Source organism: Gadus morhua, chromosome 4 (assembly GCF_902167405.1).
Source record: "Gadus morhua chromosome 4, gadMor3.0, whole genome shotgun sequence".
NCBI classification, from domain to species: domain Eukaryota; kingdom Metazoa; phylum Chordata; class Actinopteri; order Gadiformes; family Gadidae; genus Gadus; species Gadus morhua.
Genome location: NC_044051.1, coordinates 26,517,021 through 26,534,065, shown reverse-complemented (window position 1 = coordinate 26,534,065; position 17,045 = coordinate 26,517,021). Strand labels below are relative to the sequence as shown.

The window sequence follows — 17,045 nt, the reverse complement described above, 5'->3', positions numbered from 1 at the left end:
TTAACCCATTCACATTCAGCGACATTATTTTGATGTTATTAGTCATTTACTGCTCTCTGAAAATATTCTCCCAAACCGTTACAAACTACATAAACATGAACATATAACTGAACACAAACCAAATACCTCCCGAACTTCCAAACATGGGGTATTCTTTTACTCCTCCCCACGTCCCCGTCGGTGGGTGAAGGGGATATCCTCATCTCTAATAAGGGCCCCTCCCTAGACCTAGGTACGCGCCCAACTTGTGGGGTACCACAGCGCCTATACATGTCCAACTTAAGTACCTCGACCTCTCCCAGTCGGTTCTTAATATATTATTCAAACTAAAGAAGTCCGAAAATGTTCAGATACTCACACCGTGGATCTATTCTTCTGTCAGTCTTTTTTCTTTTTGTTTGTTTATCCACTTAGTGCCGTACAGTGCTTGTTAATTAGTCTTTTTATTCCAGTCTGTTATTATGATCCTTTCCCATACCTTCTTTTAAGCAGAACTTATAGAACTTATTATTTCCACTGATAGTTTTGTAGCTTGTCTCTTGCTCGCTGCGCCGGGTCGGGTCCCCGTTCTTTCCCTCTCACTCGCTGCCATTCTGCCGCTCCTCGCATCCTTCCCTCGGCCGCGGCTCCGGTGTCTCCTCCTGGTATGTCCGCAGTGTAGCCTCTTTCCTTCATGTCCCGCGCCGCTTCAATGGCACTGTCATACATCTTCACTCCGTTGTTCCAGTGTATTCGCATCTTGGCGAGCGGCGTCTGGAAACAAATTCCCTTCTCCTTCAGTGCTCTTTTAATGCCCGCGTATGCCTTTCGTTTCTGAACAATTTCTGTAGGATAGTCATGATCAAAGAAGATTTGTTTGCCTCCTACTTGTAGCTTTTTCTGCCAGGCTCTCTTCAAAATCATTTCCTTCGTCTCGAACTGTAGAAAGTTGGCAATAATTGACCTGGGCGCAGCGTTCAGGGTCGGTTTCTGGTCTAGGGCTCGGTGGGCTCGCTGGATCTGGAGGTTGGTCCCCTCCGGGAGCTCGAGTTCGGCTTTTAGAAGCTGCTCCAGGTATATGGCTGCCGAGCTCCCCTCCGTGTCTTCTGGTAGCCCAAAGATTCTGATGTTGTTTCTCCTTGATCTCCCCTCGAGATCAGTTATTTTCTCTTGCATTCGGCGCGTCTGCCCCATCATCTCCGACAGCGCGGTACTGGCCTCCATTTTCCACTCTTCGACTTCTGCTATGCACCCCTGAACCTCGCTGATGCTCACCTGTTATGCCTTTAGGTCGTTGTTGTTCTCCTTTAGCTGACGGTCTATTTCTTGCCGGAGTTTGGTGATTTCCTCCTTCATCTCTCTCTTCAGCTTGTCTTTAAATGTGATCAGCTCATGGCGTAGTTCTTGTTTAAGTTCGTTGATGTCCTTGCTGATAGTAGCAAGCCCGACTCTCAGCGTCTCCGCGCTGTCCATGTTCTCGGTTGTCTCTTCTTCGTGTTCGCTAACCTCGTGTTCGCTAGCCTCGTATTCGGAGATTTCTTCCGTTACGGGTTGCTCTGCTGCTTTGTTTTGCTTTTTGTTGATTTTCTGACTTCTTTTCTTTTTTGTCCCACTCATACTCTAGTTTTGTTTGTCGAGTTATGTCTGAATAGTGGGAATATTTTACCGACTCTGGAGAGCTAGTTAACTATGCGTTTACTCTCTCCGCCATCTTCCCGGAAGTCCAAACTCTACATTTTAAAGTTTGGTTTCAGCAGAAGAAGAACAGCTGGGATAGATTCACATTGTTGCTCCTCGTTGAACCAAAAACACAGAATTCTTGAACGTACCACAGATTAACATATTAACACCGGGGTACAATTGATTTTTTTTTACATTTAACAATTTAAATATTTCTCTCTCTCATCGACCAGTGTGATTCTGAACATCCCAAATATGGGCAGATGTCCTGTTTTATGGGAAAAAGGAACGACATTCTCAAACGAATCAGAAATGTTTTATTTTTTCTAAATTATCACAAACTAAATAAATACATACTTATTTGATTGCATAGTACAGGTATTTGGTTTTATCGCCAATTCATTAATAACTAGTTTTTAATAAACTTTTTAAGAATTTAAGAATATATTGTTTTTTTTACTAAAACTACACCAGGTTAGTCTCCCTGTATCAGTGTGGGTTTTTGCACAACAGTAAACACAAGCGCACGTACACACACATCAAACACCAAGACACACAAAAACACACACCCATGGTCAACATACATAGCTATACGTTGCTGATGTCCTCCAGTGAGCGTCCATTCCCCACGGCCCCGCCCTCCTCTACGGGCAGGGAGAAGCGGAGGTGCCGGCTCCTCTCCCAGCCGCGGCGGATGCGTGCGAGCGGCGCCGCCAGGCAGGGCAGGCTGAGGGCCAGCCGGCTGCACAGCACGGCCAGGGGCAGGGCCAGCGCCACCATGAAGGTGGGCGGCAGGCAGAGGCGGTACTGCCCCGGGTCGAAGGCCCGGTCCCAGCCGAAGAGCAGCGTGTGGAGGGTGGCCATTGTCAGAGCCGCCAGGCCGATCCAAGACTGGGGAGGAGAGGAGAGGAGGTATCAGAATCAGAGTTACTTTCATTACATCTTATTGTACAACTACACAGGAGTTCAATTCTTAGGCTTGGTTCCTCAACAGCCACATAGGAGCAACAATACAAGATAAGTAAATCAGTAAACAAATAAGTAGCAGAAGTGGTAGTGGTACCAGCCAAAGATGATTGTAGTGCAAAAATGTTCTGCAAATTACAGAAATATATATTTAAATAATCTGTTTTTGTTGTGTGTGTGGGGTTGGTTTGGGGGTAGGGTGGAGAGAGGCGAGGAGAGAGAGGAGGTAGGGTGGAAAGAGAACAGGAGGGAGAGAGGAGAGGGTAGGGAGAGGAGAGGACGTAGGGTGGAGAGAGGAGAGAGAGGTGCGGGAGGAAGTAGAGGGCAGAGAGGTGAGGGAGATGATCGAGGGGAGAGTGAAGGGCGAGAAGATGAGATGGAGACTGAGAGGAAAAAATTAATGAGGAAGGCAAGGAAATCCGAGAGAGGAAGAGGAGCAGCAGGCGAGAAGGAAATGAGGTGGGTGGAAGAGTAGTTGGGAGCGGAAAAGGTGACAGAAGAGGGGCAGAGGGGACGGAGAGAGGAGTGTCTGCAAGGAAAATAAATGTATGCAGGTCTCCATCCAATACTGTTATTCGAATTTAGTATTAGAATTAGTATTTGGTTCATCACCATTAAACAACTGTAAATTAAATAGAAGGGTCAACGAGATGACAAATTTAAAAGAGCACCAGTCCAACCTCAAAGAAGGAAGTTATAGATAAATTGCCTCTATATTTTGCATAGCATTCGGTTTAGTTTTCCTTGATTGGAAGACACGTCAGTTTTAAAAGGTGTTCTCCATTAGAAGTGTCTTTACTTTATGCACCCAGCAAAGAGGTATTCATCAATATATGCACATTTCTCAGAAGAAGGTGAAACAACAATATATCGCTGTCGCTACAGTAAGGATGTTCATAGAACCAAGTGCCAAGCACTAACAATCGCTAGCTTAACCCATTCCCTGTATATACAACAAAGATAGCTAGGATAAGATGCTACAAAACTAAGTTCTATAGCGAAGTACGACGTACAATACGTGCGTACATTTAGTGCTAGGACGTACAACATACCGTAAGTGCGTACATTAAGTGCCAACATGTACATCATACAATAAGTAATATGGTGTGGGAGGGGTTGGCTAAGTATGCTGGTGAACTCTGAACAGGTGAGTCTTGAGTCTTTTGAGGAAGCTGGTGAAAGACTCTCTGACGTCGGCCGGGAGTTCATTCCTCCACTGCAAAACAGAGTTGTGACTTTGATGATCAATGCTTGCTTTGCTCAATTTTCGTTGTTTTCTGTCTTTTTGTTCTGGGTCCAAATGCAGCGGTGCTAGGAGTTCATGGGTTTGAATTAACCGGCTATTAACAAAGTTTGTACAGCAGAACAAACAAAGTTTGTTCTAGCTGTAAAACAGCAGAACAAACAAAGTTTGTTCTAGCTGTACAGCAATAAAGCTAGAACCGCTTTCTCCAGACTTGTACTGAATGTACCCATTGTTGATAAAGTGACATGACATGACTAAGCTACCAACATAAACAAAGAGGAGCTAGGAAAGGAAATTAACTAAGTGTTCAAGTTCAGAAGGGGCAAACGTGTGGCTACACACAGCACTACAAATCATCAGGATTGAAAAACAAAAAATATTTGTTGCACAGCTGAACGCTGTATCACCTCATGATCTGGCTGTTCTCAATTCACAACATGCATTCCATCCAATCTACATCAGGCATTCTGACCCAAACTCATGCACTCCCCACCATAATTATTACAGAATTCAAGCAAAGCAAGATTGACCAAAAGTCACTTTGTGTCAACAAGAGATTGACTCCACTCTAGTCATCTCCACTATAGTCAACACTGTGCGACGCAAATCGTGCAGAGGGGAACCCTCAGGGCCTTCTATGCCTTCAGAGAAGGCCTTAAAGAGTATTAAATAATATCTGTATTTATTAAAAAAAAATCTAACTAATTTAATTTAATAACAATACATCAAATTCCCGCAATGATTTATTTTCTCAGCCATTAGGGCTGAGATGAAGGCCCGGCTGTAGTGCTCCAAGTAGTCACCAAGTAGTCTAAATTAGACTACATGGTTGCTATGGCTAACATCAATTGCAACAGCCGACCACTTGAGTGCAGAAAACACAAAAGACTTTGCCACAGCACCAGCAAATTTTAAGCAATAAAATATTGCGTCTTGCCTTTATTTATGTGCTAGTAAAATAATAATAATTAATTTGATTCATTGAATTTATATAGCACATAATTTCTGGAAACTCAAAGCGCTTACAGTGAAGGGGAGGGAACCTCACTAACCACCACCAGTGTGTAGCACCCACTTGGGTGATGCACGGCAGCCAATCAGCGCCAGAATGCTCACCACAAACCAGCTTGAGTTGGATCGTGAGGGAATTAATGAATAAGCCAATCGTACAGGGGGATGATTAGGGGGCCAGATTGAATGAGCCTAGTTGGGCAGTTTTAGCCAGGACACCGGGGAATCCCCTACTCTTTGCGATAAGTGCCCTGGGATCTTTTATGACCTCAGTGAGGCAGGACCTCAGTTTTATGTCGCCTCGTTCCATAGTAATCATTGCATTTCGTTGTACTTTGTACAATGACAATAAAGCTTTCTATTCTATTTTATTCAGTGTCCCCGTCACTGCACTGGGGCATCGGGGATTGATGTTTTTGGCCAGAGGGAAGAGTGCCACCTACTGGCCAACACCTGGCAGTGGTCTGCAGATGCATCCCGATGTAGCCTACCACATCCATTGAGTTCAACAGGTTATCGCTCTGATACTGTCCATGGTATTAGCAACCTGCTCTTGTGCTTTTTACCTATGTATTCAGGCTATAATGACTTGATTGGCTGATGCCTCATCATTGCATCCCAGCCAAAGAGTATTGGTTTTATTAATGCCACATTCATTGTCCAAGCCTTGCTGGCAGCTCATACAAAAATAAGTAAGCAAGTCATTATTGAAAATAAGCCCCTTCAGGGCGAAGCAAGACCCCTCCGCTTCGCGTCAGTGTCCTGTTCGTCCTGTCTTGGCTTATTTTCCCGATAATGACCGGTGTTCTACACATTATCTCGCTTATTACATGGCTAATTACCAAAACTAAAAAATAACCTCAAAGACACACCTAACCGTGTGTCTTTTCACAATTTATTTGTTACCATTCGTGGTGTTGATCAGCAGAGAAATAGTTTGCCAAAGACGTTGACGTCGCTTATGGCGCGTTTCCACTGGAGGGTGCGGGTCGGGTCGGTTAGCAACCAACGACGCTGGGGTTGATAAGTTACCGGACTACTTGCGGAGTGATACGGAAGACATGAATCAGAGGCAAAAAAATCCACTTTCCTTGACAGTGGTCAAATATGAATCAGAATCAGAATCAGAATCACTTTTATTACATCTTATAGTACAGTACTCAAGAGTAAAAATCTTAGGCTTGGTTCCTCAACATTCACCATTCACATAGCAGCAACAGTAAAAGATAAAATAAATAAGAATAAGAATAAGAAACCATATGAAAAGGAACAAAGTAAAAATAAATAAATAAATAAGTAAGTAGCAGCATCAATAATACTAAAAAGTAACAACAGTCTGTTGTTGTGGTGTGCGTGTGGATGGTTGGGGCGTAGTGTGTTTTTCCAGGAGTCTGACTGCTTGGGGGAAAAAACTGCTTGTCATCCTCATTGCATCCCCATTGTCATCTGGCCCTTAGGCTTTGGTACCGCCTCCCTGACGGCAGTAGCTCAAACAGTTTCTGGTTGGGGTGGCTGGGGTCCCCAATGATTCGGAGGGCCTTCCTGACACACCGGGCCTTGTAGGTTTCCTGGATGGAGGGAAGCTCACATCCGCTGATCCTCTCAGCTGTCCGCACTACCCTTTGCAGCATTTTGCGGCTTTGGGCAGTGCAGTTCCCGTACCAGGCAGTGATGCATCCAGTCAATATGCTCTCCGTTGTGCCTCTGAAGAAGGCCCCCAGGATCTTGGGCCCCACGCCAAACTTTTTCAGACGCCTAAGGTGAAATAGGCGCCGCTGTGCTTTTTTCACCACCTGGTTGGTGTGCTCCTCCCAGGTGAGGTCTCTGGTGATGTGGACTCCCAGGAACTTAATGCTGTGTACCCTCTCCACAGCAGACCCATTGATGGAGATGGGGTGTTGAATCTGTCTCTTCTTCCTGAAGTCCACTACGAGCTCCTTGGTCTTATCGGTGTTGAGAATGAGGTTGTTGTCCTGGCTGTACTGAGCCAGACAGTCGACCTCGCTCCTATAGGCCGTCTCATCACCATCAGTGATCAGGCCCATGACTGTCGTGTCATCGGCGAACTTGATCACTGCATTGGATCCATGTGTAGCCACGCAGTCGTGGGTGTATAGGGAGTAGAGGAGGGGGCTTAGGACACAGCCCTGGGGGGCTCCTGTGCTGATGGTCAGAGGGGCGGAGATCTTAGGACCCATCTTCACCACCTGTTTTCGATCCGTCAGGAAGTCAAGGATCCAGTTGCATAGGCTGGGATCAATGCCTAGATCCCTGAGCTTCCTGTCAAGTCTGGAGGGGACTATTGTGTTGAATGCCGAACTATAATCAACAAACAGCATCCTCACATAGATGTTCCTCTTGTCGAGGTGGGCGAGGGCTAAGTGGAGTGCTGTGGCAATGGCGTCATCTGTCGATCTGTTCTTCCGATAGGAAAATTGGTGGGGGTCCAGGGCTGGTGGCAGCCTTCTGCAGATCAGCACCTTGATGAGCTTTTCAAAGCATTTGCTCACTATGGGGGTGAGGGCAACAGGGCGCCAGTCGTTTGGGCATGTTACCTTGCTCTTCTTTTGTACAGGAATGATTACTGATGACTTGAAGCAGGCTGGCACTATGCCCGCGGAGAGGGAGAGGTTGAAAATGTTTGTGAATACACCAGCCAGCTGGTCCGCACATACTTTGAACACCCGGCCAGGTAACCCATCTGACCCGGCCGCTTTTCGGATGTTGATGCGTTTGAACACCACACGTACATCCTCTTCTGTGATGACAAGAGCGCTGGCTGTATTATCTGCGTCCTCTGAGTAGGTCCTCTCTAGGAGACTGGTTTGGCTCACTTCAAAGCGGGCGTAGAAACTGTTCAGCTCGTCAGGTAAAGAGACAGAAGTATCAGCTGTGCAGCTAGAGGTCTCTTTGAAATCAGTGATGGTGTGTAGTCCCTTCCACATTCTGCGTGGGTCATTGCTGCTCAGCTGTGCCTCTATTTTTTTGCCATAATCCCTCTTTGCTGCTTTGATCACTTTTCTTAGGTTATACCGGGCAGCTTTAATTTCAGTTGTATCTCCCGTTTTGAATGCTGTTTTCCTAATAGTAAGTGCTGTATTAACATCAAAATTAATCCATGGTTTCCTGTTTGGATATACACGGACTGTTTTTGTGGGCACTACTTCTTCTATCACCTTTCCAATGAGACCCAGCGCTCCTTCCGCGATCTCGTTGACGTCACCACTGTTCTCCGCGAACTCAGTAATGGAATCAAAGCAGTCCTGGAGGATAGCGTCTGATTCGTCAGACCAGCATCGACATGTGCGCGTGATTGGTGGAGACGTTTTCAGCCTGTGCTTGTAGGCGGGCACAAGGAGAATGGAAGAGTGGTCTGATTTGCCGAACGGGGGGCGGAGGAGGGGTTTGTATGCATTGCGGAATTGAGTGTAGGCGTGATCCAAGCATCTTCCGCCTCTCGTATTTACAGTTATGTGTTGATAGAATTTTGGCAAAACTTTCTTCAGCGACGCTCGGTTAAAGTCTCCAACCACTATTAGAGCGGCCTCTGGGTGACTGTTTTCTATTTTGCTGATGGTTACGTACAGTTCCTTGAGTGCGACGTTTGTGTCAGCTTGTGGTGGAATATAAACTGCTATGCATATGACAGCAGTAAAGTCTCTCGGAAGCCAGTGTGGGCGGCAGAGCACGACTAGGTATTCGAGGTCCGGGGAGCAGAATGACTTGAGTGAGTGAACACTTACCGGTTTACACCAGGCTTTGTTCACCATGAAGCATACACCTCCGCCTTTACTTTTCCCCGAAAGTTCTCTTGACCTGTCCGCACGATGTACAGAGAAGCCCATGGGAGAGATTTCGTAGTCCGCGATATGTTCACCCAGCCACGTCTCTGTTAGACAGATGATATGGCAGTCCCTTGTTTCCTGTTGGAAGGTAATCCTTGCTCTCAACTCGTCCAGTTTGTTTTCTATGGATTGCACGTTGGCTAGCAGAATGCTGGGGAGAGGTGTTTTGCCTTCTCGCCGTCTGAGTCGGACGAGCAGGCCAGCCCGTCGCCCACGTCTCCGGCGTCTCCGACGCGGTAGTAGGGCCGTTGTTAGGCATTTGTCTACGTTTGCCAGCTGGGGTTCCCAGTAGAAAAACTCCGGTTGACCGTGAATAATTCCCGAATCTCTTATGTTCAACAGTGTCTCTCGGTCATATATAATGCAGCCCGCAACTTTACAGGGTAAAATCACGCATAAAAACACTAAAATAAGTAAAATACTGCTATGTTGTTGAGGAGTCCGTCGCTCGCTCGCCTTAACCGGCGCCGCCACCATGACAACCATATGCTGAGCAACGGTCAGTAATACAAAAATAATTGACAGCTGAACGTTGGGAAAGCCCATGCAACTGAATGTAGCAGTCTACAACATTGAGAAGACTCGTGTAATTATCCATAATCAACTCAAGGTTTTTTAAGTGATGGGTACAAAATTAATCTTGACGAAAACTGTTAGGTACTCGTCCCCAGGGTCCCCAGCGAAATTGACGCCTATGCTGCGAGGCGTGGTATTTCAGGCCAACTGGTAAAAGAGTGTGTAACAGCTTTCAAACATATAAACCATAAAGCCTATGGAAGCCTCGGGACCAGGGCTCCAGAGTGCGACCTATTAGGTTGCATATGCAACCTAATTTCTTAAGGTGCGAGTTCAAATTGAATGAGGTCGCTCCGGTGCTACTTGCAGGAGGACGTTTGAAAAAAATTAAATAGTTTTGTTTTTTTTCTTTCTCTCCCCACTCCCGCGGTTGTGGTTGATAATAAAATCTTACTTTCTGGCTCATTCCTGCGAGTCCACTACTCTCACTCGCTCCCTGTCTCTGCCTGCCTGTCTGTCTGCACCATTTACATTCTATGGTCTGCACACTACACGTGCACAGTCTTGCTGCGCAGGCAGCACGCACGAAAAAGTAAACAAAGCAGATACAATATGAAGCGGTCGATAGTCGATTATTTTAAGAAAAAAAATGTGCCAGAGGAAACGAATGAGGCTGTTGTTTAGTGGTGCAACGGTTCACGGGTTTCCCGTGATCCTATGCATCAACCCTCACGGTTCGGGACGCAAGTGATCCACGGATCGGTTGATAATAAAAAAAAGGTTGTTTTTTATCCGGGAACCGGAACCGGAACCGGGCATATGTATGTTTGTGTACTGTCCTCGGTGGGGTGTGCTAACTCCAACTAGACAGTGAGCTAAACTCTCTTCTATTCATGAACATGAAGAATGCCTTGAATTCTTGTTTGTAGATTTATTTTCATTCTTCACATTGTATTGAATCCATGTAGATAAGATCAAGAGATCAAAAGATGAAAGAGAGTGAAACTAGAAAACAAACAACAAAGTATTGCAATTAGTTAAGTCACCTAGTTTCCTTGAACAATACCTTAAGTATAGAAATCACATATAAAGCTAAATGTTAACATTTCTTAGAACTAACATTATCTTGAAGGCCAACGTGTTGAAACTAACATGCATAGTTAACATTCCCGATTAGTTAGCCTTATAACTCCGTTTTTACATCATGTAATTAACATACAAATGAGTCAACACAGCCACAACAAAGATACGATACGTACAAGCGATGCCTCTGCTGGGGAACCAACATGCAAGAAGCCTTTCTCTGGGGTAGTGACCGTCTGCACTCCCAAACAACCTGCCGTTTCCAACGTTTTCTACGCGCGCATTCTAACGTGATCTAAACTATTTTCCTTCCTGCTTCCTGTGCAGCTCGAAAATACAACGTCAAAATAAAAGTCTGGATGAAACACAAATTTAAAGTATTCAATTCAAATGAAATGCCTGAAGGGCAGAACACTCCCCGTCTGACCTTAAAGGTCACTATGAGCTTTTAAATGTCTCTGTCCTTTAACTACAGTCTTTTGGCAGAAGGAGAACTACTTCTGACACAGGTCTTAGGAACACCTTCGGAGAACCTTGATCCGATGTCCTGAGCTCCACCTTCCTTACTTTGCTGTCTTTCCCTGGAAAGACAGCTGTGATCATCGCCATAGGCCACACGTTGCGTGCGGCTTGATTGTCCTTCAGGAGCACAATGTCCCCTTCTTTCAGGTCCCGGTGGGAATCTCTCCATTTCCGGCGGGCTTGCAGAGTGGGAAGGAACTCCTGACGCCAGCGACGCCAGAATCTGTCGGCAAGGGCTTGGACTTGTCTCCATTGCCTGCTGAGAAGATCCTTGTCTGTGAAGTCTCCGTGCGGTGGGGTAACCCCAATCTTCTGGGTAAGTATCATTGCAGGAGATAGTATGAAGGGTGACTCTGGGTCAGTGGACACTGGAACGAGAGGTCTGGCATTGATTATTGCAGACACTTCCATCATCAGGGTGCACAGGACGTCATGGGTAAGTTGAATGTTCTCTTGAAGTAGGATAGCGTCCAGGATCCGTCTCGACAGGCCTATCATACGTTCCCATGATCCTCCCATATGGGACGCATGAGGAGGATTGAACACCCATGAGCACCCTTGCTGACTCAAGAAGTTCTGAACTGTGCTGTCAGGTTGTTGTTTGCTCATTCCTAGTTCCCTTGCTGCGGCTACGAAGTTTGTTCCGCAGTCCGATCTTATCTGCTTCGCAGGTCCTCTTATGGCAAAGAAACGTCTCAATGCATTAATGCAACTTGACGTGTCCATGGAGTCAATGATCTCGATATGCACGGCTCGGGAACTCATGCAGCAAAAGAGCATCGCCCATCTCTTGCTTTGGGCCTGTCCACCCCGTGTGCGTCTGGAGATGACTTGCCATGGTCCGAACACATCCACTCCTACATAGGTGAAGGGTGGGCATGTGTGCAGGCGTTCTTGTGGCAAGTCGGCCATGAGTTGTACCTCTGTTCTTCGGCGTAACCTTCGGCACACTACACATTTGTGCAGAACTGAGGCAATTAACCCTTTTCCGCCTATTACCCAGAAGCCTGCTGCTCTCAGGGCCCCTTCTGTGAGGTGGCGGCCTTGATGTTTGACATCTTCGTGATACTGTCGAACCAGTAGCAGAGAAACCTGACTGTTCTTGGGTAAGATGATAGGGTTCTTTTCCGGATTGCTCAAGTCGGCGTGTTTCAATCTTCCTCCCACACGAATGAGGTCGCCTTCAAGAATAGGTCTGAGCTTCTGAATGGAACTGTCTTTGGTTACAGCTCGTCCGAGCTCCAGAGCTGTGAGCTCTTTTGTGAAGACATCTTCTTGAGCAGCTCTGATGACGATGTGTCTCGCCTGAGCCAACTCATCCGGAGTACGTGGAAGGCTGCAGTGGTGCCATCCTTTACAGTCACTGGACGTGCTGTGTCTGTAAGCTCTGGCTATGTGAATTAGTAGCGCAATAGCCCTTGTGAGGGAGCACATGGAAGAGAAGCGCTGAAAACGTTCGGCGCTAAGGCCTTGAGTTTGAGTCTGAGTCAGGAAACTACACACTTCAGGGCGTATGTCCGAATCTGATTCTGGGTTAACAAGTCCAAATGTCTGACTTGTTTCTTCCTCGGGTAGTCTTTGTTTGTGCAAAAAAGCTGGTCCAGTGAACCACGTTGTCTGTGTCAGTTTGGATGCAGGAACTGACCTGGATGCGTGGTCAGCCGGGTTGTCCTCTGTGTTGACGTAGAACCATTGGTCAGGTTTTGTGGACTGACGAATTCGTCTGACTCGATTATGAACATAAACGTAGAAGCGTTTGGTCTGATTGTGAATGTATCCGAGCACGACCTTGCTATCACAAAAGAACTTGATTGTATTCAGCTTCGTGTCCAGTTCATCTTGGATGAGTTCAGCGACCTCCACGGCTAATACTGCGGCACACAATTCCAACCGAGGGATGGTAGGTTCGGACTGTGGGGCCAGCTTAGCTTTCCCTAGGATGAATCCTACTTCGACTTGTCCCTCAGCTTGAATGGTCCTGAGATATGCCACAGCTCCAATGGCCTTTGTGGACGCATCAGAGAATACACATAACTCTGTGTGTTCTGCATTGGAAAGTGACGTTGCAGTGTATGCACGTGGGATGTGCAGCTTGCTTAAGTCATGTAGTGACTCTCGCCACGCTTCCCATTGCTTCAGCTTTTGTTCTGGAAGAGGTGCATCCCAGTCGCATGTGTCAACACTGAGTCCCCTCAAGAGACTTTTGCCTTCAATGGTTACAGGTGCGACCATGCCTAAAGGATCAAAGACGCTGTTCACTGTTGACAGAACTCCTCTGCGAGTGAAGGCCTTCTTGTGCTCCGAGACTGCAAATGTGAAAGTGTCTGTCGTTGTCTCCCACAACAGTCCTAAACTGCGTTGCACTGGTGTGGCTTCACCACTGAGGTCAAGGTCTTTCAGGACGGCTCTGTCTTCAGGTGCGAATGCCTGTAGGACGGCTTCCCTGTTTGAGGCAAACTTGTGCAGCCTTAGGTTCGATTCACTGAGAGAGGTCTGCGTTCTCTGCAGGAGACTGATGGCTTCTGCTTCGGTGGGCACACTGATGAGCCCATCGTCTACATAGAAATGACGTTCGACAAACTGGACTGTGTCTTCTCCATGTTTGTGTGCACCTTCATGGATAGCTCTCCTCAGTCCATAGATGGCCACAGATGGGGACGGACTGTTGCCGAAAACGTGAACAGTCATCCTGTAGTCAACGATGTCCTTCGACATGTCGTTGTCTCTATACCACAGAAACCTCAAGTAGTTCCTGTGGTCTTTGCGGACGAGGAAGCAGTGGAACATCTGCTGTATGTCGGCGATCACTGCTACCTGTTCCTTGCGGAAGCGGATCAGCACCCCAATGAGTGAGTTATTGAGGTCTGGGCCTGTTAGAAAAACATCATTTAGAGATGTGCCAAAGTACTTTGCGCTGGAATCAAACACCACGCGGATGCTGCCAGGCTTTTGCGGGTGGTAGACTCCGAAGGTTGGCAGGTACCAACCCTCTTCGTTCTCCTCTAGTGGAGGAGCCACTTCTGCATGTCCGTTGTCGAATATTTTCTTCATGAATTCCACAAACTGGCCTCTCATCTCTGGTTTTCTCCGCAGCGTTTTCTCCAGAGAGGTGAAGCGAGTGAATACCTGTTCACGGTTATTGGATAAACGTTGCCGGGGAACTCGAAAGGGAAGAGGAGCGACCCAGTTGTTTGATGTCCCTCTGTACATTTCTCGTTCCATGATTTCCAAAAAGATTATGTCCTCAAATGATGGGGCAGGTTTGTTGTCGGAATCCGTCTCGTTGAAGACCTGTAGTCCGAGGGACTCCAATGATGTCTTGTGTGGTGGGTTCTTCTGCGCCCCTCCCTGGGACATATCCTCAGTCAGCTTCATGAAGCCTTTGCAAGGTTTGAGAAAGGTGGGTCGGCCATTCTCAAGCACATTTGTCTTGAATGTGCCCACAGCCGGCCTATGTGCGTTCCCTAGGCACACGTCTCCTACTATAACCCATCCCAAATCAAGTCTTTGTGCGAAGGGGGCATTGTGAGGCCCACTCACTTGCTGCCGGACTTTATGGACCCTCACAATGTCTCTGCCTAGCAAGATGAGGATCTCCGCCTTGGGATCGAGCTCAGGTAAGTGCGGCGCTACACTTCGCAGGTGTGGATGGTGACAGGCTGCGTCAGGGGTCGGTATTTCGGAGCGGTCGATGAGTATGTCATTACACTCAATTAGTGATGGTAGTTGTAGGCTGGTCTGCCCATCGAGTGATTCGACCTGAAAGCCCTCTGCCTTTCTGCCTGACGTCTCAACTAGCCCAGCACAGGTCTTGAGTGAGTAGGGGAATGGTTGACCCTTGATGTTGAAAAGCTGGAAGAAGTCTGATCGCACAAGTGAACGGTTACTTTGATCATCCAAAATCACGTACATGTTGACTGCCTTCTCACGTTGACCTTGTGGATATACTCGGACCAGACAAATCTTCGCACAGGATCTTGCTGTTCGACCTGGGCCACACACCTGGGTACAGTGTGAGCTGATGGCTGTGCTGTCGCTGTTGTGTTCCTCTTCCTCCCCGCCATTGTCTGATGGGGGTGTAGGCCTTCTGAAGACTTGAGGTGGCGGACCTGGATGCATAGCAGCATGATGTCGGTCGCTGTCACACTCCGCACACTTTACTTTTACTTTACAGTCTCTTGCAAGATGGCTAGCTGAAGTGCAGCATTTGAAACAAATCCCATGCTCTTTGAGAAGGCTTTTTCGTTCTTCGAGAACCTTCCCTCTGAATGTTCTGCATTTCCTCAGCGCATGTGGTTTGTTGTGAATGGGACAGTTTTTCTCTGGCCCATCAGGCTTTCTCTCAGGTGAGTTTGCAGGTGGGTCTTTACCTGGAGAGATGTCTGTCTTGTGAACAGATATTTTCCTCCCATAACTGTTAGAGGCTACTTTGTCTGACTTCAACCCGTTGCTGCTTGCGCATGAAAGGATAAAACTGGGGTCATTTCTCCGGCGTGCTTCATGACAGATGAAATCGGCGAAGTAATCAAATGGAGGGAAGTGGCCGTTGTTTTCTTCTTTAAACCTTGAACCTACTGTTAGCCATTTTTCCTGTAGCCCATAGGGGAGTTTCTCCACAATGGGCCCTATGCCCCTGGCTGTATCCAGGTAGGTCAATCCTGTGAGGTAACCTTCTTCTCTGGCACCCTGGAGTTCCATAAGAAGATCGCCTAGGTCCCTCAGCTTCCCATAATCTTTGGTTGATATTCTTGGAAATTCATCCAGTCTTTTAAAAAGAGCCTCTTCCATTACTTCCGGTGCGGCGTAGCACTCTTGGAGGCGGTCCCAGGCCTTTTTCAATGCTACGTCTGGATTTCCGACATACACAGAGCGGATCCTTTTGATGTGCTTGACCGACTCTGTTCCTAGCCATTTAATCAGCAGATCCAACATTTCAGTTGTTGTGAGTCCTAAGCCTGTAGTAGCATTACTGAATGATGACTGCCATGCTAGATAATTTTCAGGTTTATCATCAAATTGGTAGAGACTTGTACTCACTAAATCACGACGAGCCAGGTATCGTGCCAGGTGTTCTGTTTCAGGTGCCACACTTGCAGTGGGTGGAGCATACATGGGTACGTATGATGGAGCTGTTGCCTTAAATGGTGATTTGTGAGGATGATGTGTTGTCTTGGGTTTTGTGGGCTGTCCGTTACCTCTAGCGGGTGTTGTGTGATGTCCATTATCTCCAATGTTCGTTGTTTGTTGTCCATCGCGTCTTTCCTGATTTGTATGACCTCCATTGAGTGGTGCGCTGATGTGGGTTACATACCTAGATTTAGCACTGGGAAATGGCTGCCTTGGTGTTGCATCATGCCTAGATGGTCTGTAGGGAGTTTCATCTTCTTTTATCTCTCCCTGTGGCTCAGAGTTGTGCTCTGGTGGAGGGGGCCATGTGACGTAGCTTGCGTCTGATAGGGCTACTCCAGGTGATGTGGTATGGACGGATACCCTAGTCAGTGATACGTCAAGCCCAGCTTGTGCTTCCACATATTCGTTAGTGCGTGTTGCAATTTCATTTTGCAGATCTAGTGAAGATGGATCAGTCCTGATCGAATCTCCTATGTCTAGTTCAGCTGCTTCTAGTGCCTCGGCTTGGGCAATGGCTGCAGCTGCCTCTCTTTGAAGTGCGAGTGCGCTCAATTCAGCTTCCAGCTTGGCTTTACCTAATTGTAGCTCGGCTTCCTTCTCTGCTTTTTGTACCTTGAGTGTCACCTCTCTCACTGCAAATGTTGCTCGTGCTTTCGCCGCCTCTGCTTTAGCGCGCGCCCTTACTGCTGCACTCGATGTCGATGAGGAAGAACTCTTTGATTTTCTCGTATGTACAGATACATTAGAAGTCCCGGCTAATTCCATTTTTTCTTATCTTGCTTCTTTGGACGTTGAAACTCCAGTTGAATAACGCTTTTTCACTGTACTGTCCTCGGTGGGGTGTGCTAACTCCAACTAGACAGTGAGCTAAACTCTCTTCTATTCATGAACATGAAGAATGCCTTGAATTCTTGTTTGTAGATTTATTTTCATTCTTCACATTGTATTGAATCCATGTAGATAAGATCAAGAGATCAAAAGATGAAAGAGAGTGAAACTAGAAAACAAACAACAAAGTATTGCAATTAGTTAAGTCACCTAGTTTCCTTGAACAATACCTTAAGTAT

General features: G+C 46.9%; 2 protein-coding genes across 5 annotated transcripts in view; both read right to left on the bottom strand.

The window, feature by feature from the left end:
* Positions 1–1,956: 1,956 nt before the first annotated feature.
* The window catches only part of LOC115541881 (metalloreductase STEAP3), a 71,440-nt gene continuing 56,351 nt past the window's right edge, over positions 1,957–17,045 (bottom strand). For all 4 annotated transcript variants that reach the window (XM_030353791.1, XM_030353789.1, XM_030353790.1 and 1 more), the window contains one exon: positions 1,957–2,550. In XM_030353791.1, the coding sequence (XP_030209651.1) occupies positions 2,248–2,550 (303 nt within the window). In that variant the 3' untranslated portion in view covers positions 1,957–2,247. The remainder of the gene's footprint in view (positions 2,551–17,045) is intronic.
* LOC115541880 (uncharacterized) lies at positions 10,160–16,764 on the bottom strand. The gene is made up of 2 exons (XM_030353787.1): positions 10,503–16,764; positions 10,160–10,248 (listed from the first exon to the last, which is right to left on the bottom strand). Exon 1 carries the CDS (start codon positions 16,741–16,743, stop codon positions 10,792–10,794), a length of 5,952 nt encoding a protein of 1,983 aa, XP_030209647.1. The 5' UTR covers positions 16,744–16,764; the 3' UTR covers positions 10,160–10,248; positions 10,503–10,791.

Bases quoted from the DNA above. Each gene is read 5' to 3' on its own strand.
- LOC115541880 (XM_030353787.1), bottom strand. From the start codon at position 16,743: ATGGAATTAGCCGGGACTTCTAATGTATCTGTACATACGAGAAAATCA.